At 37.4% G+C, this 24,425-nt stretch overlaps 4 protein-coding genes across 8 annotated transcripts; 3 read left to right on the plus strand and 1 right to left on the minus strand.

The window, feature by feature from the left end:
* The first annotated feature begins 208 nt into the window (after positions 1–208).
* Positions 209–3,430, plus strand: LOC106343735 (UDP-arabinose 4-epimerase 1). Its single transcript, XM_013783033.1, has 10 exons — positions 209–317; positions 433–501; positions 751–850; positions 1,110–1,234; positions 1,332–1,445; positions 1,535–1,734; positions 1,832–2,068; positions 2,185–2,314; positions 2,693–2,837; positions 2,928–3,430. Exons 3-10 carry the CDS (start codon positions 790–792, stop codon positions 3,173–3,175), a joined length of 1,260 nt encoding a protein of 419 aa, XP_013638487.1. The 5' UTR covers positions 209–317; positions 433–501; positions 751–789; the 3' UTR covers positions 3,176–3,430.
* Positions 3,431–3,818: 388 nt separating this feature from the next.
* On the minus strand, positions 3,819–5,630 carry LOC106343578 (coatomer subunit epsilon-1). The gene is made up of 7 exons (XM_013782829.1): positions 5,372–5,630; positions 5,200–5,289; positions 4,903–5,054; positions 4,684–4,819; positions 4,409–4,564; positions 4,200–4,279; positions 3,819–4,109 (listed from the first exon to the last, which is right to left on the minus strand). Exons 1-7 carry the CDS (start codon positions 5,543–5,545, stop codon positions 4,016–4,018), a joined length of 882 nt encoding a protein of 293 aa, XP_013638283.1. The 5' UTR covers positions 5,546–5,630; the 3' UTR covers positions 3,819–4,015.
* Positions 5,631–6,100: 470 nt separating this feature from the next.
* On the plus strand, positions 6,101–10,173 carry LOC106296127 (serine/threonine-protein kinase tricorner). 4 transcript variants are annotated; one of them, XM_013732186.1, is made up of 15 exons: positions 6,101–6,227; positions 6,314–6,410; positions 6,568–6,794; positions 7,002–7,176; positions 7,400–7,483; positions 7,579–7,820; positions 8,018–8,249; positions 8,509–8,588; positions 8,664–8,748; positions 8,983–9,114; positions 9,209–9,322; positions 9,406–9,453; positions 9,546–9,630; positions 9,737–9,793; positions 9,887–10,173. In XM_013732186.1, the coding sequence occupies exons 2-15, from the start codon at positions 6,357–6,359 to the stop codon at positions 10,024–10,026; spliced, it is 1,755 nt and encodes a 584-aa protein (XP_013587640.1). In that variant the 5' UTR covers positions 6,101–6,227; positions 6,314–6,356; the 3' UTR covers positions 10,027–10,173. The 4 variants fall into 4 exon arrangements, with proteins under 4 accessions (XP_013587640.1, XP_013587643.1, XP_013587641.1 ...); XM_013732189.1 differs by having other exon boundaries at positions 6,366–6,410; positions 6,504–6,794; XM_013732187.1 differs by having other exon boundaries at positions 6,366–6,410.
* An 11,506-nt stretch (positions 10,174–21,679) lies between these two features.
* LOC106293147 (probable WRKY transcription factor 14) lies at positions 21,680–24,425 on the plus strand. 2 transcript variants are annotated; one of them, XM_013728822.1, is made up of 4 exons: positions 21,680–21,752; positions 21,990–22,526; positions 23,096–23,236; positions 23,740–24,425. In XM_013728822.1, the coding sequence occupies exons 2-4, from the start codon at positions 22,000–22,002 to the stop codon at positions 24,293–24,295; spliced, it is 1,224 nt and encodes a 407-aa protein (XP_013584276.1). In that variant the 5' UTR covers positions 21,680–21,752; positions 21,990–21,999; the 3' UTR covers positions 24,296–24,425. The 2 variants fall into 2 exon arrangements, with proteins under 2 accessions (XP_013584276.1, XP_013584275.1); XM_013728821.1 differs by having other exon boundaries at positions 21,693–22,526.

A 24,425-nucleotide genomic window follows, 5' to 3' on the forward strand; every position in this document is an offset into this window, starting at 1 on the left:
TCCTATCGTGACAAATAAGTTCAAAATATCATATTTTTCTAATTTCCGCTAATAATAATACAGAATTACGAGGACTGCACCATCATTCTTGCCACATCCATCATTCTTGCCACATGTCATGTAAGTATCAAAAGAGTATAAAAGAGAAAAAAAGCTGACAAAAAGTCAAATATATATTTATTTTGCAAATAACACTTTAATTTTAAATAATAGCAGCATCTTAAAACCGAGGAATTTCCGCCTACTCTCTCCATATCGCCATCACCGGAAACGCGCCGACTTGGCCGCCCGACTCTCTCTCTCTCTCTTTCCTCATCGTACGTTTCCCCTCTCTCTTTAAATTGAGAAAAATTGAATCTTTTCTCTCAGAGAACCCACAAGAAAAGTTCGAGCCTTTCCTCAAAATCTGGTTGGTTCGACTCGTTTATGCAGAGGAAAAACCTGTTTCTGTGGACACACGTGAGCTGCCAATTAATGCCCGTTCTTGTTTTCTTCTCCAAGGTGCGTTTCCTTTGCTTTTTTGGTTTTTTTTTTGGCGTTTTTCTTTTGCTTCTGTTTTTTTTTTTCGCATAAGAGCCCATTTCCTTCCTTCTTTCTTTCTTCCGTTTTTTTTGCATTGATTTTTTTTTTTTGAATTGTCATTTTTCATGGGACCGACATTGCTCCGACAAGATTCTCCCAATCTGGGGTCTTATTTCTTTAATCTGAAAATGTTTTAATTCAAATTTTGCTCTCTTATTTTTCTTGCAGGTGTATTAGGGAGTAGGGGAGCTGAAGTGAATCAGAAAAATGTTCAATTTTACTCGAGCAAGAAGCCAAGCGAGGCAAAACAGATCTCTCTCTCTTGGAGGTGTTTAAATCTCTTCTTTCTTGCTTTTAACTTCTCTCTGAATGTGGTTAAATTTTTACTTCTTTTTTTCTGAAACTTTAACTTTGTGTGTGTGTGTGTGTGTGTTTTGAGAATTTAGTTTGAAACTTTAGATTGCTTCCTAATAAAATATGAAGCTTTCTGGGTTAAGGAGCTTCAAAGTGTGGATCTTTTTGTGAGTATTTGTCATGTTTGGCTTGTATAATATTAACAGAGATCTTGGTGATTTTTGGGAATGTAGGACTGGATTACGCAGACCCCAAGAAGAAAAACAATTACCTTGGAAAGTTTCTTTTGACCGCTTCTCTCACAGCCTTGTGCATTTTCATGCTTAAGCAATCTCCAACCTTCAATACTCCCAGTGTGGTACAACTTCTTACTCTCCTTTGCTCAGAGTTCTTTATTGGTCCTGATGAAACATTGCTTGAGTTTCTAAATGGTTCCTTGATTCTCTGTGTTTCAGTTTTCTATACATGAGCCAGGGGTTACACATGTTCTAGTCACTGGTGGTGCTGGGTATATTGGTTCCCATGCAGCTCTTAGGCTTCTTAAGGAATCCTACCGAGTCACCATTGTGGTATCTCCTTTGTTCAGTCTTCTTTTACTCTTGTATATATGTTGATATCCTGGTCAAAGTAAATTTTTTTTTTTTTTTGGGTTCAACAGGACAATCTATCACGTGGGAACCTCGGTGCAGTCAAGGTTTTGCAAGAATTGTTTCCGGAACCCGGAAGGCTTCAGTTTATTTATGCTGATCTTGGAGATGCAAAGGCTGTCAACAAGATATTCTCTGAGAACGCCTTTGACGCTGTGATGCATTTCGCTGCTGTTGCATACGTTGGGGAAAGCACACAGTTCCCTCTTAAGTGAGTATCACTGACAGCTTCTCCCTTAAGCCAGCATTTGATATTTTCTGTTGTGAAGATGTGAAAGAAGTGGACTTTATGTTCTGTTAATTTACAGGTATTATCACAATATTACATCGAACACTTTGGTGGTATTAGAGACAATGGCTGCTCATGGAGTAAAGACTTTGATATATTCAAGCACATGTGCAACGTATGGGGAGCCTGATACTATGCCAATTACAGAGGAGACTCCTCAGGTGCCAATTAATCCATATGGTAAGGCTAAGAAGATGGCAGAAGACATCATTTTGGATTTCTCGAAAAACTCAAACATGGCGGTTATGATCCTAAGGTTTGTTTTGAGTGATCTACTCTTTCTCCCTAACTTCTATCTAGTGGCCTTGTGCATGTTTTTCGTGAAGCTGACAAGCTTCTTTCTCACTTGTCTTTTTTTTTTTTTTTTTCCAGATATTTCAATGTGATTGGGTCTGATCCAGAGGGTAGATTGGGTGAAGCACCAAGGCCTGAGCTGCGAGAGCATGGAAGAATCTCCGGTGCTTGCTTTGATGCTGCACGTGGTATCATGCCTGGTCTCCAGGTAATCACTTCCTTCATTTCATGGAACCTTTTGTCTGAAGTTAAATTCCGATTTCCATGTTTGGAAGATGGTGTCAGGGTCTTGACATTTTGTTCTTTGGACAGTCATCATTAGTTTATGTTCCGTCTGATTCTAAAGTTCGCCTTTTTTTTTGGGTGTAATTCGGATCTGGCACATGATGTAGAACATGCTCAAGAATGTTTGCAGCTAATAGTAGTGTACAGCAGAGCAAAATACATAATTGAGACAACTTAACTCGTTGAGCTTCCTTTATTATTAAAGCAAAGTTTATTTTATTCTAATTGTCACATTCACGTGGCTACAACCTTTGACTATTCTTTATTCATAGATTTTCTTTTTCTTTTGGTATATGGCTAGATCAAAGGAACAGACTACAAAACCTCCGATGGAACTTGCGTACGGGATTACATTGATGTTACTGACTTGGTTGATGCTCATGTTAAAGCTCTCCAAAAAGCAAAACCCCGCAAAGTTGGAATCTACAATGTTGGTACCGGGAAAGGTATTGTATTGACTTTGGCTTTTACATTACTGTTAAAGAATCGCATATAGATTTAGAGACTGAGCTTTTTAAATGTCTGGTGTTGAGTAGGTAGCTCGGTGAAAGAGTTTGTTGAGGCGTGCAAGAAAGCCACTGGTGTCGAGATCAAGATCGATTACTTGCCTAGACGCCCAGGTGATTACGCTGAGGTTTATAGTGACCCTAGCAAGATCAGGAAAGAACTTAACTGGACGGCTAAGCACACTAATCTCAAGGAGAGTCTTGAGACTGCTTGGAGATGGCAGAAGCTGCACCGTAATGGCTATGGCTCAACCTCCTCATCTGTCTCGGTTTACTAACTTTCTTCATTCCCTTGCTGACGAATGGAGATTTTGATGGTACTGAGAGGCGTTAGGAGTGTGATGGTCTATATGTTAAAAATATAAAATAAGATATTATAAAAGAGATTTTGATTGATTAGTGTCACGCTGATATTCATTTTGTAATGGCTTTAGGTTCTGGTAGGAAGCAGCCATTCATTATATTTATGTACTACCTTTCTCATAATGCTTATCTATTTATTAGTCTTCATAATATATTAGCTTTTCATTTTATTTTCTAAGCTCTGTTATAGACATTTTTAGAGCCTTGCGACATTGTGGCGCACGCTCGCCTTGTGGATCAAACGCCTTCACAGGAAGAACTTATAAATTGTATCTAGGTTTGATTCTTTCAAGTTGAAAGCTATGATTCAATAGCAACAAGAACGCATCCGATACACCTAAAGCCTCATTGACAAGTCTCGAGCCTATTGGAATCCTCTGAGACTGTTTTATAAGGCCAAAACGCACTAAGGCGAGCGCCTCTAAGACATAGCCTCGCCTTAAGAGGACCAAGGTGTTTGGGTCTGCACTTTTGCGCTCGCCTTTTTAAACACAGGCCTCGTCAGTTATGTTTGGTTTTGGATTTTAAGGAATAAGATCTACTGTTGGATTTGAAACACAATGACAACAAAAGCTTTCAGCGAAGAAATCAAAGAAAATGCAACATGTCCAATGAGGAAAAACAGTTCATATACTAGTTTCAAGACAGGGTTGTAAGAATAAGATGCTCTTTCTGGTAGACAATATAGAAAATCGATTCGAGGTGAGATAAAGACTCATGCATGTTTTTAGCTGAACCATGGATTTTGAGGTGTTTCAGGCGAAAGATTGAAGCGCTCTCTCGAAGTTATCTTCAGCTGAAGCTGCTCGCTTCACAAGTACATGTTCTGGATGTGACAGTTTCAGCTGGCTGCAAAATTTTGATTGAAAATGGCGGAATAAGTCAGCATATTGATACACAAATTGCAGTATGACCTGATCATTTCAATATTATTATTACCTTAGGTAGCGTGGAGATGGTTTCCCCACATGAATACTGCACACAACTAAGTTTGCAAGAGTTTCTGGGTCTTTCGCATCCTACAATGGTCAAACAAATATATAATTATTACTTTTGATTTGATGTGTTTGAGCTTGGTTGAGAAATCGGGTGCAGCATAACTGGTGACATGATACCGAGTATGAAAGAGTAGGTTCATCATCACTCACCTTGTTGAGTGCATCAAGCAGAAGAGTCTCAGCTTCTTCAAAGTTACCCATATGCATGCAACAAACCGCCTTGCTGTTCAAGATTAAGCTTGTCATTGGGTACTTCTCAGAGAAATCCTGGAAGATTAGATAAGCTTCCTGTATTTTGGAACCCCCCTGAGACCATTCATACAACAATTTAATATTAGAAAAACATTAACAATCATTCTCTACACTATATGGAACAGAAGAAAAAGAAATGGATATATATATATATATATATATTCATGTCATACTACTGCCAGGTTCAACCATGCGCTCGCGAGTTGAGTGAGTGTGTGGTCTTCATCAAACTGTTGCATCACTCTCAGCTGTTTCTCAGCATAATCTGACCTGTGCATCTTTATGAATATCTGGACATTCAAAGCGTGCCTAAGAAAGTGCAGAATACCAAAATCAATCATCAAGTTAAATCTTAGAGATAGAACAATCACTGTATCAAACAGAAAGCTCACAGGTCCATGGTTCCTCCAGAATGAGTGTGCTTGAGAGCCTCACTATAGTCTTCCTCATGCATGAAGATAGTACCAGCAATCAACCTAACAGTAGCATTGCTCCCAGCAGTTGGATCTGCCAGCCATTCCCTCAAGCTAGCAATGGTTGATTCCTAACCAAAATCACATAAACAACTAAGATGAATTTTCACAAGCAGAACACGAAGATATCTTCAATTTCGGATCCCTACGATCTTAGCGAAGTTATCAGGTAATTGCGCTAAGCTAACATGATAATCTCAAATTCTCATGCATTACCTTGTTTTCAGGGCTCGATAGGTACATAGCAAGGAGCTTCACTGCCTGAAGAGGAGTAGCCGACGCTTCGTCGATCTCATTGATGACCAGCTACGAAACAAATTTGAATCACAACTCAGGATCGTTACAAATCGAAATCGAATCAGAAAACGAGGGCGTCACAGAGGCGAACCTGGTAGCTACCAAGAGCGATGTAAGAGCGATGGACAAGGCAATCACGCTCCACGATATCTTCTTGCGAAAGATTAGGGATCTCGCTGTTGTTGATCGCCGCTTGATATGCACCTAGGTAAAAACTGTTTCTCAGGTTGAAGAGGTGATCTGGTCCTGCCGCCATGGATGCCATTTGCTGCTGCAGGATCTCAGATCTGCGTCTAACTCCAAAACAGAGAAAACTGATAAAAGTGTAAATAATCAACTTTAATCAATTTTGCATAAAGACCCCATACATTTTGAATGTTCAATTGACTGACCCACTGTGATTTATTTTCGGCCCATTGGTTTCTTGCAATATTTAACGGGCTTTTAAGTGGGCCAATAATTTCGCATCATCACACGTGTCCTACAGAGGGACCGGTGAAGATCTTTTCTTACCAATAAAACGCGTTTTATCCAATCCCCGCGGGGGTTGCTTGTTCTGCTCCAGCCTGACGTTAGCATCCCGTTGAAACCACTCCGTGTGATCGTGCTGTCACGTTTGTGTCGACAAACAAGCCCAACGATTTATGGACACGTGCCGTTTAGCGTCCCCATTAATGAGCCGGTTACCATCCGGGAATAGTAATCAACCGGTATCGGTTTTTATTAGGTAACCAGTCGTTGTGACAGTAACTCAAACGGCGTTTACTGCTCTAATTGACAAAAACACCCCTCACCCAAAACGTTATTAGTTCCTAATCCGTTGGACTCCTCCCTTTGGAGATCTTTATTAATTAAAAATAAACAAAAAAATAATCTTCCTGCAGTTTCCAAGTGAATGCGTGTAAGCAAGTGTTCGAATTCGAATTCGAGCGAGCTGAATCAAATCTGTAAGTTTCTATGATCCTTTGATCTTCTGATTCGAGTTTTTACTTCTTCTCTGGGATCGTTTTGACTTTTCGTTTTCTTCTCAAAGGTCTTGGCATCTGGTTTTGAATTTGATTTTCGATGTTTTCCATATGATGAAGGGTTTGAATCGATTGAAGGCCCAATCCAGAAACGAAGAAGTAGATGTATGTATGCGTATCTAGATAGAGTGATTTCGTGTTTCGTTGTTAGACAAGAAGAATCTGTCATCAGTTGATGAATTTGATTTACTTTTGAAGCATTTTTGAATTTGGAGTTATTGAGCTCTCCATTAATTAAGAAGCGTGGGGGAATCTGCTTCAGGTTTCATTAGAGATGGCGACGGAGTCTACAAGGAGCTGGTTCCAGATACGGCAGCAGAGACCAAGCCCGGCCAAAAAGGGACAAGAGGGAAATGTGAAGAATAGTGGCAGGCCCCCTATGAATGATGCACCTTCAAACGCTACAAAACAGAAAGTTGCTGCGGCAAAGCAGTATATTGAGAATCATTATAAAAATCAGAACAAGAGTCTGCAGGAAAGAAAAGAGCGGTATGTTCTTAGAATTCGTTTTGGTTGTTACAATGGAACCTGAGAGTGAGAGTAATTATTTAATCTAAAGTTGAGAACTTGTTTTCTTTCTTTTTGTACTGAGGCTTGAGATTAGGTTTAGATCTCTGGCTTTGTTTCCTAGACAATTCTTTACATAATTACTGGTTTAGATTGAACCTTCTGATATCAGCTCGCTCTTGAATACAGTCTGAGCATCTTGGAACAAAACCTAGCGGAGGCTGATGTTCCTGTTGAAGACAAGATGGATATTCTGAAGAACTTTGAGAAAAAGGAAATAGAGTACAGGCGTCTGCAAAGACATAAGATAGGGGTTGATGACTTTGACCTTCTCAGCATCATTGGCCGGGGTGCTTTCGGAGAGGTATCTCTTTCTCATTCCTCACTAGCTAATAACTTGTCTTCTTTACATGATCTATTAATATCTCATGCATTAAAATTATGGAATTTTGTTACTGCTTTGTTTTGGGGGGGGGTCTCTCCTACTGGATCTTGGTAACTAGCCTATTATTCCGGTCTTATGAATCTAAGCCTCCGTTAGTGAACTTATTGGGTGTATTGATGTAAACTATGTTATTTCTGAACAGGTGAGGATTTGTAGAGAGAAATCTACGGGCAACGTATATGCAATGAAAAAGCTAAAGAAATCTGAGATGCTTCGAAGAGGCCAGGTAATGCACTGTGTGATACAATATCTACAAATCCCAGAGTTCCGCTGTGATTCAGTTAGTTACTCAATGAAATCTACACTTATCCCCTCTTACAGGTGGAACATGTCAAAGCTGAAAGAAATGTGCTTGCAGAAGTCGATAGTCCTTTCATCGTCAAGCTTTGCTACTCCTTCCAAGATGACGAACATCTGTATCTTATTATGGAATACCTCCCTGGAGGTGATATGATGACACTGCTGATGCGAAAGGATGTCTTAAGGGAAGATGAGACTCGGTTTTATGTTGCACAGACAATCCTTGCTATTGAGTCCATCCATAAGCATAATTACGTTCACAGGTTCTAACAACTGACTTGAAGCTTCTCACTTTTTTTTGCATCGAAGCTTGACACATTCGCTAAGACCAGTTTCTTTTGAATTTTTGTGGATTATCTTCTAATTTTTTATTCTTCTTGTGATTACCTTTTCTTGTAAATTAGCTTTCAGTTGATGTGTGGAGATACCCTAACTGTAGTTTCTTCCTTTGATTGCTTAGGGATATAAAGCCTGATAATTTATTGATAACTCGTAATGGCCATATCAAGCTCTCGGACTTTGGATTGAGCAAGTCTTTGGAAAGCAAAAATTTCCCAGATTTCAAGGCGGAGCTTGTTGAGAGGAATACAAGGCCTGCAGCAGAAATTGATAGACTCTCCAAGCCTCCTTCTGCACCTAAGCGAACTCAGCAAGAACAGCTTTTACATTGGCAACAAAACAGAAGGACCCTGGTATGGACGCAATTCTCTGATCTCTATCTTACTTACGGTGGATGCTGTTCTATTCCCCTGAAGTTCGTCTGAAATATTTCATAAAAACGATTCTTTTCCAACTTAAAATGAAGTAAAAAGGGAATATTTTTCCAGTTACTCAAATTATATAACACCGTTGTTTGTATATTGTGCCTTAATCTCCTTGGAAGTGTTATTAGCTATATATATGACCTTCCCTTGTAGTCCTTGCATGATGACTCTATCGTGTACTGTTCAGGCTTTTTCTACAGTAGGCACTCCCGATTACATTGCCCCTGAGGTGCTGCTGAAGAAAGGATATGGAATGGAGTGTGATTGGTTAGTGAACCAGACCCTTCTATTTTAATGGAAAAAATGTATTCAGTTGATATTCTAAAAGATGTTCTGAAATAGGTGGTCTCTTGGAGCAATCATGTTCGAGATGCTCGTGGGATTTCCTCCATTCTATTCCGAAGAGCCGTTGGCAACATGTAGAAAGGTATGCTTAATTATCTTTATGGAACATTGTTTCGAAGATTGATAGAAGATTTTATAGTCCTGATGATAGACCTTACCTTGGCTTATCATCTGACACCAAAATCAGACTAGTGTCTATGTATCGAGACATGTTTTGGTAACGTATTTTGTGGGCATGGCATGATCCGAGACTTGTCCCTTATTATGTTTGACTAGTGTATATTTTTATAAACAATTGCTCAGTTCATCTCTGCAGATTGTAAACTGGAAAACCTGCTTGAAATTCCCTGATGAAGCTAAGCTCTCTGTCGAGGTAAAAGATCTCATCCGAAGACTCCTCTGCAATGTCGAACAGAGGCTCGGAACCAAAGGAGTTCATGAAATCAAAGTACTTAAATCATCATTTTCCTTGCTGAGCTTAACTATGAAATGAATAAAACTCTCAGATGACATAATGTTTAATTTGTTTTTTCCATTGAAAGGCTCACCCTTGGTTTAAAGGAATTGAATGGGAAAGATTATACGAGTCAAATGCCCCATATATACCGAAAGTGAAACATGAACTTGATACCCAAAACTTTGAAAAGTTTGATGAGGTTTGTTCATTTTTATCAGTTCCTCGATTTTTATTTTGCTTTCCTGTCTTAGCGGATAATTTGATTAAATTTTAAACTAGCAGGTACCATCTACTTGCCAAACCTCTGCAAAGTCTGGCCCTTGGAGAAAGGTATTATATATATATTTCCCCTCGTTTTTCTCATTTGTCCAGATTCTATAATTCTTAATCTCTAACCAATTTGTTTGCAAACATATTTGCAGATGATCTCATCTAAAGATGTAAATTTCGTTGGTTATACATTCAAGAACCTTGAGATTGTTGATGAACACCATATCCCTGGCATGGGTCAGTAACTCTTTGTTCCTTTCTTACATTAACGCGTTTTGCAAGACTTTAAAGTTATTTCGCGGTTGTTGTAACAAAGGCTGATAATCATTCTAAATTTACGCAGCGGAACTGAAACGGAAGAGTAAGACACCAAGGAAACCATCTCTCAAGACACTGTTCGGTAAAAAAAAACACAGACTTGCCTAGACTTTAAAACTTTGGTTTTAGCTTTTACTTCTTCGAAAGTTGAATTTTGGTTTTCTGTTTTTGGCAGAAACACCGTACCCTCCTCCTGAGAATCAAGCTTTACAGGATTTGCTAGATTCACCTATTTACTCTGACGGGGGATCTATAGGCTCATCTGGATCACCATTTTCACATCCGAATCAGTCTCACAATGTTTCCCGGAGATGATCAAAAGGGTGATAGCAAAAGTAAAAGGAAGTAATTTTCCTTCAGTTGCACAAGTTTTCATCTTTTCATTCATATATACCCATGTATTGTAAAAATAGTAAACACCCAAAAGAGAATTAAACGAATATGCATATAGAAAACTTTATAGGTTTGAGTACAAACATATTACAATGTTTCTTATAGTCCACAGTTGTCTAACCAATGTAAGTTTTTTTATATATGAATATTCACATACATAAAATAAATTTTTTTGTTCATAATAAGGGTGGCTTTGGACTTTTTCTTGAATTGCACACAATATGTTGAGCTGAAATCGATTGCCGACCTTAAAGATGGTAAAAGCGTTGTATAACAGTATACACGTTTCCATCGAATATCGCTGTTGCGATTCGAGCTTTGGAAGTGATGGATTTACACTTTTTACCGAATTTTTAGAACACATCCAAAACCAGTCAAATCGTTTCTTTTCAGATCAACTGTTCACTGCCCTTTTTTCTCGAATTGTCAATCCAAATAAACAGTTTATCGATGATTTTTAGAAAAGAAAAAAAAAGTGAAAGTAATAGTAATGTGATGGAAGAACCAAAGCCATCTGGAAAATAAAAAGACCAGTCAGGAACTCATGTTCTTAATTTCCACTGATATTACCATGTCGTTCTTCTCTTCACCGTTTAGGTCCATTTTTTCAGAATCCCAGAGATCTGCTTTGATTTTTTTTACCAATCATTTTACAAATCCAAACTACTCTTTGCCTTTTTTGTTTTTTTCTATATATTTTCTATCTTTGACTTTTGTAGAATTTTCGGCATGGCAGGGCGGACCCTGAAAATTTGGGAACCTAGACCATTTAGTAAAGATTTAAAAAATTTGGGGGCCTAAAATTTTTTTTTTTTAAATTTGGAGATTTATTTACGTATAAAATTTTTCAAAAAATTTGAGGGCATAAAACGAATGTTTCATTAGGCTTTGCCCAGGACCGGCATGCGAGGGAAACACAAACTAAGCCTACATCACGATTGGATTCTTTTATGAATAATACTATTAATATTTGACTAAATATTTTAAAATTTTGAGAACATCATATCAAAATTTCTCATTAAATAAATTGGCATGAGATTTTAAATTTTTTGAAATTCTCTAATAAATATTATTATTATATTTTTATATTTTCAGAAATGTAACTTGAAAAACTTCAATACTAATGCTTTAGCTTACTTTAGCTGCATGGCTTCCCGAATATAACTTTACTTCACATTCATATCACATCGCAACAGGTCCGTCTAATAGCACAAGCAAGTAAAACGGTCAAGCAGGATCCAAAACTAAAAATAAAAAAAAAATATTTAAGAATTTTTGAAACTAAATATATAAATTATGGTCTAAAGTTTTAAACTTTTAAATATATTACTAAATTTAGAGTTTCTAATTTCAAAAGAGTCAGATACATAAATAGAACTATAATTTTTTTAAATTAGTGGTTCAAAAACAAATTAAAATTATTTTATTATAATATACCGTTAATTTTTTGAACAAGGCCTATAAATAATTTGACACGGCACTGATCACAAAGGGTACTTAATACTAAGGCAGCTTATAGTTTACAAACACAAAGGGTTAAAGCCAACGACCGTTCCTCGCCAAGATGTATCAAGCTACTAAAACTATAGCTTGGAAAAGACGGTTATCTTCTTTAGATATAGAAAGTTGCTAAAGGATAGATCCCTACTATGCATATCAATGTTATATGTTTTTTTTTTCGATTGTTTTCTTACACATGTTAAAAGTTAAAACATATATCTAAAGCTTTGTCAAGTGGTCTTTGATTATGTTGAACATTAGTATATAGTATATAGTATAGTATATACACGGGAAGACGTCTTATTTCCACATCAGAACTATCATATAGTAACAAATGTACACAATCTTTTAACATCGTTCTATTTGCATACAATTTAAGTATAACAACCTATTTCCACAAACAATAAAAGATCGAAACCCGTTTCCACACAAACCAATATTTGGCTTGGTTTTAATGGTTTATGACATGAATCGACAGTAAACCAGTTTGTATCGGTTGATATTGGTACAACCCAACCCAAACGAAGATCCGACTAGGGATCGATTTAAACCCGACCCGAAACCATTTTAAAAGCCCCATAATCGATTAAAATCTAAAATTCCAGAAAGATTAGTTTGTTTGTATGAATGTGTTAGTTTATTCATTCAAAATCATAAAATTGACTTAACATAATTGAGTAAATACATAAGAAAAAGAAATAGATTTGGTCAAGAATCGTGAAAAGAAAAAATCTGAAACAGAGGTTTAGGGATTCCTGGTAATACTGCGAGGAAGAAGATGAAGACGTTTGCGTAATTTTACATTAATTAAAGACAGAAGGGAAAATAAAAATAAAATAAAAACAGCTCTAACCTGAATTCGAACCCGCATGGTTAAGTGTTTAGAGGAGCACATAAGCCAATAGCCTACGCTTGATTCTTAGGTATATTTATCAGATAATAATATATATTCTAACTTCACAAAACTAATGAGAAGCAGCATAGAGACTGTCGAGAGATACCTAGCAAATGGAAACAGCCATGGATCTAGCTCGATCTAGAGGTGAAGAGAAACGAAAGTGAATCGAAGACGCTGTAAGGGTCCCAACTTTGTTTGAAGGTCCAATTGTAAGGGCATCCTCAAAGGGGGAGCAGTTAGGTGTGTGCTTAGAGTGAAAATAGTAGTATAATATTGTATTTAGGCTAGGAATATGGGACATTCTCAAAAGAAGATCACTTAATTAAGGGTGTGCTTAACCAAATAAAATTAATTAAATAATGTAACAAAAAAACTTATTTTAAAATTGATTCCAAAAAAACTTATTTTAAGGAGATACACACTTGCCACGTCGACCAGCACTTCCCTTAAGCATAGCTCTTCGACAAGCCCTCCCAAACTGTTCTTAGCCCACTTTTGGATTAAATCCAAATATATTAAGCCCAAGCACACCCATGTGCTCCCCCTTTAAAGATGGCCTAAGGGTCCCAACACAGTTCTTCTTTTGTTCAGTCTGCATTAACATAACACCTGCATCTTCTTCCTCTTTGATTTCTGTTTCACTCAGCATTCACATCAGTCCATGAATCCATTCTTTAACGACATTCTTCGCAAAAGAGACAAAGGATTTAATTGCTTAACTCGAGTCTTGGGTCGGTTTATTAGATCCAATTGTATTTGGTTGATTTAATCTGGTTTGTATTCTTTAATTGGGTCTTATTCGGGTTGTTTTTGGTTTAGTTAAATTATTCATTGGTTAAGTTTACGGTTTAGGAAACACTAACCAATTTTAAACCGTTATTTGTCGATATTAGTTCGTCCTTCAAAGTTTAGGGGGAAACGGGTTTTGAACTTTTATCTTATGTGAAAATAGGTTGTTATACTTAAATGGTGTGCAATTAGGACGAGATTGAAAGATTGTATACATTTGTTACTATATGATAGTTTTGTTACGAAGAAGCGTGTATACAAATCAAGTCACCGTTAGAAACATCTATAAGTTAATCAAGTTCCCGCATACCAACTACATTACAAGAAATCTTTTTTTCCCAAATAAATTAGTAGCTTTATAGTAAACCGACCGATTTGAAATGCAGCAATTTACGAAGCTAAGAGCATGATTAATGGAGGTTCTTAAAGATGAAGTTTTTAGCGTAATTTAAAAACCGGTTCTTAACTTTAACAAAGAAAAAGGTTAAGAACCGGTTCTTAAATACTTATTTAAGAACCGGTTCTTAAATACTTATTTAAGAACCGGTTCTTAAATACTTATTTAAGAACCGGTTCTTAAATACTTATTTAAGAACCGGTTCTTAAATACTTATTTAAGAACCGGTTCTTAAAAATTTTCTTTGTTAAAGTTAAGATTCGGTTCTTAAATTACGGTAAGAATCCCACTTCTAAGAACATCCATTAATTATGGTCTAAGTAAGAGTGGCTAGGTTTCTTAGTAATGAACTTTAGAAATACTTAAAGGCCATGGACATGTACAGATTCATGCACGTAAAGTGGATGTTTATGAACACGTACTATAGAAAGAAGCCTAAATCAACATGCTTCAAAGCCCAATTAATGACTCATATTACTTGATAATGTCGTTGCATCAACTAGAAAAGCCTAATCTTAATCAGTTTACAAAGATAAAGAACGAGTTTTAAACCAGAAAAATAAGGATGGCGAACAAGTTTTACAAACAACTCTGCAGATTAGTATAGCCTTGCGCCACCTCAGGGTCCCGTTGTCGACCAGCTGGAACAAGCGCTGGTAAAAGAATATATATATATATATTTTGGTAAAAGAATATGGCAATACTCAATTTCCTCGGCTAAACATTATTTTCTCATGGTTAAATAAATAAAAACTTGCTCACTAATGTATATATGTAGCATTTTCACTAGTCCGGATGTAACTCAAACTTGTTGTATTTCCTCGTCATTTTTATAGTGATTTTTGTTTCCGACCAACCCTAGCGGCGCTTTAAACACCACTTAAAAAAAAAAAGTTGTCAAACACCACACTATAGGATTTTCTTTCTCTGACGAACTCTTATAATAAATCAGAATTTACAATATGATCTATATATATACGATTTGTATGTGGATTCATGTATTTTAAAACTATTGATGGAGTTACAATGCACGAACGTGGGTATTAGTGTTCATCATGAACTCGACCAAAACATTCACATCCTCATAACGACACTTTATTATGTTATCTCCACACATATATTTGTATAGATATGATTTCTCTAAGTTTGATAAATTTTCTAGCCATTTACTTGTTCTTCTGTGAAGTTGTCCATACATATTCCTTTTTATATTATCCCAAATATAAAGACTCTTTTTTAAACGCTCCGACTTCTCTCTAGCTTTATAAAAGTGATATCGTTTCCGGTGGCCGGTGAGCAACTCGCCACCGGTCGCCACCCCTTTTCTTTTGTCTTTTGTTAATGTTTGTATCATATTATATCTATCTTCCGTTGCGGATATTATCTTCGCTAGGCGATTTTGCAGTGTTTCTCAAGTCAATCGGAGCTGTGTCTACTTGTTCTCTTTTATCTTTGTTTTGGCTTGAGATTAATAAACTTCCGATCTTTTTGATCGGAGTTATGTTAAGCTTCATCTCTCCTGAAGAATTTGGATTTATCCCGATTGTCTCTTTATATCTATTTCTTTTAGCTGGGCATCCTTGATCTTTACTTCAGATGATATCAATCTTTTCTTCCAAATTTTAAGCAAAGTAGTCAAAAGAGGTTAAAAATTGAGTTTTGCATGTTCGTCTTCGCGATCTATTCCAGTTAAAGAAGAGTTGAAGCTTGTCGTGTACGAGTGTTTCGACGAAGACTGGTTTGAAATCGATTGGAGCGTCTTAGAGTTCATCACATCTGGCGAGGAGGATTAGATATGTGGAGGCAATTGGTGTCAGAAATAGAAGCTTGAAGCTTCTGAAAGAAGGACAAATCTACAGCAAAAAGATGAAGAAGATAGGGAAGCGTCATAGAGAACCCACTGTTGGATAAGCTTCAAAGAAAGATTACTTAGGAAACAAGTTATTCATTAAAGATAAGTAGAATAACTTATATGTTTAGGATAATGATAAGATTCCTAGACATACTTGTAATAGGATCCTATATATAAAGAGATCTAATGTAAGATGATCTCTACAACATTATTGAGAAAGAAAGAAAAGAAAGAAATAAAACAAAGAAACAGTTTTATAGTTTTGTGTCTTGATCGATTTTATTTGGTATCAGAGCTTGTGGTTATAAAGAAGAGATCACTGGTTCTTAAGATACAAAACAATGGCGGATTCAAAAGCTTTGATAAAGTTTAAGGAAGGCGTACCTGGTACTGTGGTATGTCCAATGTTAACGACATCGAACTATACGGTGTGGGCAATGAGGATGAAGGTGCTTCTGCGTGTGCACAAGGTGTGGGAAACAATAGAGCCTGGAACTGATGAAGAAGAGAAGAATGATTTATCCACAGCTCTTCTGTTTCAATCCATACCTGAAACACTGATCTTGCAAGTTGGCGACTTAGGTTCCCCTAAAGTAATTTGAGAGGCTATACGATCAAGAAACCTAGGAGCAGAGCGTGTCAAATCAGCTCGTCTTCAGACGTTGATGAATGAATTTGATTTCTTGAAGATGGACGACACAGATACGATTGATACATTCTCAGGAAAGATACCGGAACTTGCGTCAAAAGCAACCTCATTGGGACAGAGTATTGAGGGACCTAAAGTTGTGAAGAAGTTTCTCAATAGTCTACCATCAAAGTTCATTCATATGACTGCATCTTTGGAACAGTTGTTGGATTTAGATTTAACTAGTTTCGAAGATATCATTGGAAGGCTTAAAGCTTATGAAGAACGTATAAAAGGCTTTGAATCTATTGAACAACAAGGTAGTCTTCTGTACTCAAACACTGAGAAGTCATATGATCAGAGAGGATCAGACAATTCAGGAAGAGGCAGAGTACAGAACAGAGGTCGTGGCAGAGGTAACAGAGGAAGAGGCCGCGGCAGGAGCAACGATGGCGAGAGAAGCAAAGAGAAAAGTGACTACTCTCAGATTTTCTGCTACAACTGCAAGAAGAAGGGACACTTTGCATCAGTCTGTACCGAAAAGAAAGACGATAAAGAACTCAACAAAGCTGAAACCGAAATTGCGGAGGCAGCTTTATACATGCATGAATTGGTGTTTCTCAATGAACAGAAGGTGATGCCTAAGAAACTTGAAACCGACAAGAAGGAAGACGGTGTGTGGTACCTAGACAATGGCGCCTCTAATCACATGACTGGAGAACGGTCTTACTTCTCTGAGATAAACGAGAACATCAAAGGCAAAGTAAAGTTTGGAGATGGATCATTCGTTGATATAAGTGGAAAAGGTTCAATTCTCTTTGAAACTAAGACATGAGAACAGAAACTCCTAACGGATATCTACTTCATTCCTGAGCTAAAGAGCAACATTCTAAGCCTAGGACAAGCAACTGAACAAGGCTGTGATGTGCGTCTAAGAGACAACTTCTTAACCCTAAGAGACCCTGAAGGAAGATTGATTGTCAAGGTACTAAGATCAGCAAATCGGCTCTATAAGATAAAGCTACAAGTCGGCAGAGCAACATGCCTACACGCTAAGATAAATGAGGAACCATGGAGGTGGCACGCTAGACTTGGCCACATTAGCTTCAAGACAATGAGAGCTATGGCGACTCATGGGATGGTTCATGACCTGCCGGAGATAAATGAAGAGCGAAGACTTTGTGATTCTTGTTTGGTTGGCAAATAAACTCGACAATCTTTCCCAAAAGCAACAGCGTTTAGAGCAAAGCAAGCACTAGAGCTCTTACACGCAGACCTGTGCGGTCCAATCTCTCCAACAACCCTATCTCTCAACAAGTACATCTTTGTCATCATTGACAACTGCACAAGGTACATGTGGTCTATACTATTGAAAGATAAGAGTGATGCGTTTGATAATTTTAAAATGTTCAAGAAACTTGTTGAGAATGATTTCAACAAAGAGATAGTAACGTTGCGCACAGACAGAGGTGGAGAATTCACTTCACAAGAGTTTCAGAGCTACTGCAACAACAATGGAATAAGAAGACACTTGAAAGCGCCTTATACACCACAACAGAATGGTGTGGTTGAGCGTAGAAACCGCACATTAATGGAGATGACTCGGAGCATACTAAAGGCAATGAATGTGCCGAACTATCTGTGGGGTGAGGCTGCTCGTCACGCAACGTATTTGATTAATAGAGTTCCCAAAAGAGCTCTAAAGAATCAAACTCCCTATGAATGTATAAGAGGGAAGAAACCAAACCTGTCTCACATAAGAGTATTCGGATGTGTTGCACATGCAAAGATAGACTCAGGCAAGCTAAGAAAACTCGATGATAGATCAGAGGCTGCGGTTCACTTAGGCATTGAACCATGTTCCAAAGCCTATAGATTATACAATCCTACTTCAAAGAGAATTATTGTAAGTAGAGATGTGATCTTTGATGAAAAGGCTCGTTGGAATTGGAAGGGAGGAAGTAAGCAAGTCCAAACTGAGCCTGGAATGTTCCATATGACATGGGGAAGCACATAAGATAATGGAAGCGGTCCTTTTGTTGTCGGAGCTAGTAATGAAGAAGAAACAACAGAACCACTAACTCAACCTAGCGAAACAGAGGAAACAGAGGATGTAGCCATCAAAAGTGAAGCAGGTGAACAAGAACATATGCAAGAAGTAAGACGTTCATCTCGAGAAGTTAAGAGATCAGGCTACCTCGACAATTATATCTTGTTGGCTGAGGCTGAATGCGAGGTTCTATTGCTTGCGTTAAATGACGAACCAGGAAGCATACAAGTGGCTCTTAAGAACAAGAAGTGGAAAGTGGCGTGTCTGGATGAGATCGAGTCTATAGTTAAGAATGAGACTTGGACCTTGGTTGAGAAGCCACACGGAGTAAAGGTGATCGGACTCAAGTGGATCTTTAAGGTCAAACGTAACGCAGACGGAAGCATCAACAAATTCAAATCAAGACTTGTGGCAAAGGGCTACGTTCAAGAACAAGGAATTGACTTCGATGAAGTCTTTGCGCCAGTGGCTCGAATAGAGACAATACGTTTGTTGATTGGTTTGGCTGCTGCGTGTAGATGGGAGATCCACCACCTAGATGTTAATACAGCCTTCTTACACAGCGAGCTTGTTGAAGAAGTGTACGTGAATCAACCAGAGGGATTCGAGAAGAAAGGAGAAGAACACAAAGTGTTCAAGCTTAAGAAAGCTCTATATGGTCTGCGCCAAGCCCCTAGGGCATGGAACACAAAGCTGGATCAAATCCTGAAGGGTTTTAAGTTCGTTAAGTGTACTAAAGAAAGCTCCGTGTATCGCAAGGGAGAAGGAGACAAGCTACTCATAGTGGCCATATATGTTGATGATCTGTATGTTACAGGGAACTCATCTCAGAAGATAAGAGAATTCAAGACTGCAATGTCTCAGAAGTTTTAGATGTCTGATTTGGGTTTACTACCCTACTATCTCGGTATTGAAGTGAAACAAAGCGCGCAAGGCATCACGATCAAGCAAGAAGCCTATGCTCGACGTATACTAGAAGAGGCTGACATGGATACTTGCAACTCAACGCACATTCCAATGGAGTTTGGAGTTCATCTCTCAAAAGCAATGGATGAACCTGAGATAGATGCAAGCGAGTACAGAAGGAGGATAGGCTGTTTGAGATACCTAATGCATACAAGACCAGACATAGCATTCAGTGTCAGTATACTAAGCAGGTTCATGCAGTCTCCAAGAGAGTCGCATGAAAAAGCCTTAAAGCAAGTGCTAAGGTACTTGAGAGGTTCTAGTGGGTTCGGTTTAAGGTTTAAGAATGAAGGATCTCAAGAAGTTGTTGGATACAGCGACAGCAGCCACAACACTGATCCAGATGATGGAAGAAGTACTACTGGACATCTGTTTTGTCTCGGTGACACGCCAATATCTTGGTGCTCACATAAACAAGACATGGTGGCGCTATCATCCTGTGAAGCCGAATACATGGCAGCGACAGAAGCCGCTAATCAGGCCATTTGGCTTCAAGAGTTACTAAGTGAGATCATAAGAAGAAGAGCTCAAAGAACACTGATTCGTGTGGACAACAAATCGGCCATAGCACTGGCCAAGAACCCAGTCTTTCATCGACGCAGTAAGCACATTCACAAGCGTTTCCACTTCATCAGAGAATGTATTGAAAGAGAGCTCGTTGATGTGGAACATGTACCGGGAGCAGAGCAACGAGCAGACATACTAAGAAAGGCACTAGCAAGGATCAAGTTCAAGGAGATGAGGGAGCTGATCAAAGTACAAGACCTAAGTGAAAATGGTGTAAAGCTTAGAAGGGAGAATGTTGGATAAGCTTCAAAGAAAGATTACTTAGGAAACAAGTTATTCATTAAAGATAAGTAGAATAACTTATATGTTTAGGATAATGATAAGATTCCTAGATATACTTGTAATAGGATAAGTTAAGAGGATCATATATATAAAAAGATCTAATGTAAGATGATCTCTACAACATTATTGAGAAAGAAAGAAAAGAAAGAAATAAAACAAAGAAACATTTTTATAGTTTTGTGTCTTGATCGATTTTACCCACAGCGGAGCTTCACGGTGGTGAGATTGTTGTTTCATCCAAGATTGATGTGCGTCTCCCACGTGTCCGTGTCCGGTGAAGACCTAGCAGCTTGCACGTGGAAAAATATAAACCTTGTCACGACCGCTTTTCTAGTAGATTAAATTGTAATTTTTGCTATTTGAATTTTTTTCTGACCCAATTTGTACCAATAGTTTAATGAAAACCAACAAGTTGACAAAAAAAAAATATTATCCCAAATATAATTAAAAGAAAAAGAAAATAAGATAATAAAGAATAGGGAAATTGCACTCCCTACACTACACTTCTATCCTAATTAGCCTCATACCCTAAATCCCACATTCTTCTACCTTATTCCATAGACACAAATCAGTCAAATCATAGGTATTTTTTTTTTTTTGGATTTTCAACCGATTGCTTCTAAAGAATATTCGAAATCGATGGTGTTTCCAACTTCCATCACAATGATTTTCCCCCCTTTTGGCCACTAGTAAATATGTGACCTTTTGACAATTTTCATGGTAATAAATGAATTGCAAGTTATAGGAAAACATCGATTTTTTTAAAAAAAATTCACTGATGTTTTGCGTAGCATGAGTATTTTGTACATGTATACAAATACTTTTTGCGTAGCATAATGTTTTTTTTTTGTAAAGAAATGTAGCATAAAGTTCTCGTGGAGGATTCTGATTAGCTAACAAATAAATGTCTTCCGAATATTGCGGCCGCATCTCTTCACTTCACCATTTCTTTTCGCAGGTGTACTATTTCATATCTTTTCGCAAAATCAATTATTTTATTTTATAATGCTAATACATAATGATGTCAGTTGTACTATCTTGATGCTCTTACTACATGATTATCAAATTCATTTGGGAGTGATCTTATCACGAAATTATGACATGACAATAAATCATCTAACAGTTCAAAAAAATCATCTAAAACAGAAAACAACAAAAACGAGGTAAAATGAGGTCTTTGTTCGTATCCCGTTAATATTTAAGTATCATGAGTAAATTTGAAAGTGTATTAAAAGTGATGTGTTTTTAATAATATGATAATGACATAATGAAGATTTAAGATTTTGATAATATGAATGTAAGAATGCGATAATATTTTATTCTTCTTGCGAGCGGAAAAGGTATTAGTTTATAATCAACATCCTACTTCTATTCTAACGAATTATTTGCAACGAGTAATCAAGAACCATTATTATATAAGAACTTCACAAACTCAAGTAAACTCAGAAAGATAATCTAAACTAAAGAGTACAAGACTTGGCCATTTGATCCATTTATCTATATGATTAATAAATAGATTATCTCACTTGCTTTAGTTTATATTTCCGTCCATACTTAAAATATTAATATCTATTAATATTATATTATATATATATATATATATATATATATATATATCTATTTATCTCTCATCAACATATTGCATGTAGAAGGGGAAGATGTGTTGACAAAAAAAAAAAAAAAAAGAAGAAGGGGAAGATGTTCTTCGCATCACCAAAAGTCAGCGCGTTTCTCTCTTCCTAATGAACCTTCATTCTTCTGCCCCTTTTCTCAATATTTTCTCAAGAAAATCTCAATTTGTATCAAGAAAATACTCATAAACACGATGCTAAAATCATAATCTCATCTTCTGATTCCTGATGATTACATTATCTTGATTTTCGCTAAAGATTATTTCGTATAGCTGTATATAATATACACGAAGACACACTCATCATACATAGATATTATGTGCAGCGTCTTTGAGATGGACAATTATCAAGGAGACTTAAGGGACATCTTACGAGGAATCGATGGCGGCCACGTGTTATCGCCGGAACTTCCTCCTTCTCCTCCAAGAATCTGGCCACTTCCACAACCATCGCCGTCAGATCTTCATCACATAAATCCCTTTGGAGATCCATTTGTGAGCATGACTGATCCTCTCCTCCAAGAACTCAACGCCGTCACAAACTCTGGCTATTTCTCCACAGCCGACAACAATAACAACAACTGCTTCTTAGTTCCTAAGGTATTAGAGGATGATCATATAAAGAGTCAATGCAGTGTCTTCCCAAGAATCCGGATCTCGCATAGTAACATCATTAGCGATTCCTCTCCGTGTAATTCTCCGGCCATGTCGGCTCACGTTTTCGCAGCCGCAGCTGCCGCCTCGCCGAGAGGGGTCATCAACGTCGATACAAACAGTCCTAGAAACTGTCTATTAGTCGATGGTAACACGTTCTCGTCTCAGATTCAGATATCTTCCCCTCCGAATCTAGGTCCTAAGAGAAGGTACATATTGAATTTTTAAATCTTGATCAAATGTTTCATTAAATGTTTACACGATATAGATAATAATAATTCCCAAGATGGTATTAATTTATTATATATATGTATTAACAATATAATTTTTATGCAATAATTTGCACCAGTTCTATGATAGCATATAGAGTAAAGTGAATTAGGGTTCTAGGTAGCATATGCATATGCTAATAATAGAATGAATTATGGTTTGTTTATGTGTATGTTATATGTACGCTTTTTATTTTTAAGATTTCTAGTTTCTTTTTGTTTGTCTTTTCTTAATCATGAATTTTTTATGTATATATACAAATACTATACATTATAATTGTTTAGATTCATGAGAGGAAGGAGGGTTGAGGTTGAAGACACATGCAGGAGAATCTATGAACTGTCACAATTAAAGAACATATAACTGCGTAGCATCATATCTCAACCCCCAGTTGATAATAATAATGTCCCACTACCAAACTTAGCTTTCACAACTTACATGTACACACGTGCATGTATATAGATAGAAAAAAAACTACACGTGTGTAAGTATCCATATATACGTGCAGGCAGAGTCAGGCAAAGAAGGTGGTGTGTATACCAGCGCCGGCTGCGATGAACAGCCGGTCAAGCGGTGAAGTGGTTCCGTCTGATCTGTGGGCTTGGCGTAAGTACGGTCAAAAACCCATTAAAGGCTCTCCTTTTCCAAGGTATTGGTTTGCACACACTCATTCATCAGTATCTATCATCAAACAAAGATTCGAAAAATAAACTTTCTTTCACCACCACATTCTTCTTGGCTCAAGTTGTTACAAAGATTCGGATACTTTTAAGTATTAACAACATTTCTCTTGATAAGTGTGACATTTGGTCCATATATATACCCACCCGCGAATTTGACATTTGTGTTACGAACATAAACAAATTAAATCACGTGGAGTAAGATTACAATTCAGTGATAATTTACCTTTTGAAATTTAATTAACGACTACAAACTAAAAGAGATTCTTACATCATATCGTTTTACTAATTTCATCCTTCGGTTTACAATTTTACAGTTGATAAAACAATAATGTTGATGAATTTTCTTGATTCAATATGGTTTTGAAATTTGACGGATGAATACTTAATTATAGTGTGACCATTATATTCTTATAATTATAGTGGATTTGCTAATCTTGATGATTACTTAATTTTGGTTGTATTCTCTCAGGGGTTACTATAGATGCAGCAGCTCAAAAGGCTGTTCAGCAAGAAAGCAAGTCGAAAGAAGCCGAACCGATCCAAACATGTTGGTGATTACATATACTTCCGAACACAACCATCCTTGGCCCATTCAACGCAACGCTCTTGCCGGTTCCACACGCTCCTCCTCTAACCCTAATTCCTCCAAATCCTCAACCGCAACCGCTCCATCCAATGGCCCTCCAAACAACACCCACTCGCCTTCCCCCGCCTCTCCTTCTCCTCTGCCAGCCTCCGCCGTCAAGGATGAACAAAGAGAAGAAGATATGGAATTGGAAAACGTAGAAAACGATTACGATAATCAGTTTGCTCCATATAGACCGGAGCTCCCCGATCAGCATCAGCCAGACGATTTCTTCGCAGATCTTGAAGAGCTAGAAGAAGATTCTCTAAGCATGTTTCTTTCTCAAGGCGTCGCCGGCTACGGGAGCAATAAAACGACGGCGTCCAATGGGATCAGCAATTTCGGCGGTTGGTCTGGGGCAAATAATAGTAACGACGACCGAGACTCAAGGTCGTTATAGAATATAGATAGTGTTAATTACAGAATGTCGAAGATATTATTGTGTCACACTCTACGCGAGTACTAACAGAGTATCTATTTACTTATTTACTAGTCTAAAATCCGCACCTTAGGATAAACATTTTATATAC

Source organism: Brassica oleracea, chromosome C5, assembly GCF_000695525.1.
Source record: "Brassica oleracea var. oleracea cultivar TO1000 chromosome C5, BOL, whole genome shotgun sequence".
In the NCBI taxonomy this organism is placed as follows: domain Eukaryota; kingdom Viridiplantae; phylum Streptophyta; class Magnoliopsida; order Brassicales; family Brassicaceae; genus Brassica; species Brassica oleracea.

What these genes read in the sequence shown, in the direction of transcription:
- LOC106343735 (XM_013783033.1), top strand. Translation starts at nt 790, where the DNA reads ATGTTCAATTTTACTCGAGCAAGAAGCCAAGCGAGGCAAAACAGATCT. An exon ending in AGCACACAGTTCCCTCTTAA is followed by an intron (nt 1,735 to 1,831) that starts GTGAGTATCACT and finishes GTTAATTTACAG; the next exon opens with GTATTATCACAATATTACAT. An exon ending in GTATCATGCCTGGTCTCCAG is followed by an intron (nt 2,315 to 2,692) that starts GTAATCACTTCC and finishes GTATATGGCTAG; the next exon opens with ATCAAAGGAACAGACTACAA.
- LOC106343578 (XM_013782829.1), bottom strand. Translation starts at nt 5,545, where the DNA reads ATGGCATCCATGGCGGCAGGACCAGATCACCTCTTCAACCTGAGAAAC. An exon ending in TCTGGAGGAACCATGGACCT is followed by an intron (nt 4,820 to 4,902) that starts GTGAGCTTTCTG and finishes GCACTTTCTTAG; the next exon opens with GCACGCTTTGAATGTCCAGA. An exon ending in CCATCTCCACGCTACCTAAG is followed by an intron (nt 4,110 to 4,199) that starts GTAATAATAATA and finishes AAAATTTTGCAG; the next exon opens with CCAGCTGAAACTGTCACATC.
- LOC106296127 (XM_013732186.1), top strand. Translation starts at nt 6,357, where the DNA reads ATGATGAAGGGTTTGAATCGATTGAAGGCCCAATCCAGAAACGAAGAA. An exon ending in AGATGCTTCGAAGAGGCCAG is followed by an intron (nt 7,484 to 7,578) that starts GTAATGCACTGT and finishes CCCCTCTTACAG; the next exon opens with GTGGAACATGTCAAAGCTGA. An exon ending in AAGGAGTTCATGAAATCAAA is followed by an intron (nt 9,115 to 9,208) that starts GTACTTAAATCA and finishes TTCCATTGAAAG; the next exon opens with GCTCACCCTTGGTTTAAAGG.
- LOC106293147 (XM_013728821.1), top strand. Translation starts at nt 21,982, where the DNA reads ATGTGCAGCGTCTTTGAGATGGACAATTATCAAGGAGACTTAAGGGAC. An exon ending in AATCTAGGTCCTAAGAGAAG is followed by an intron (nt 22,527 to 23,095) that starts GTACATATTGAA and finishes ATATACGTGCAG; the next exon opens with GCAGAGTCAGGCAAAGAAGG. An exon ending in AAAGGCTCTCCTTTTCCAAG is followed by an intron (nt 23,237 to 23,739) that starts GTATTGGTTTGC and finishes GTATTCTCTCAG; the next exon opens with GGGTTACTATAGATGCAGCA.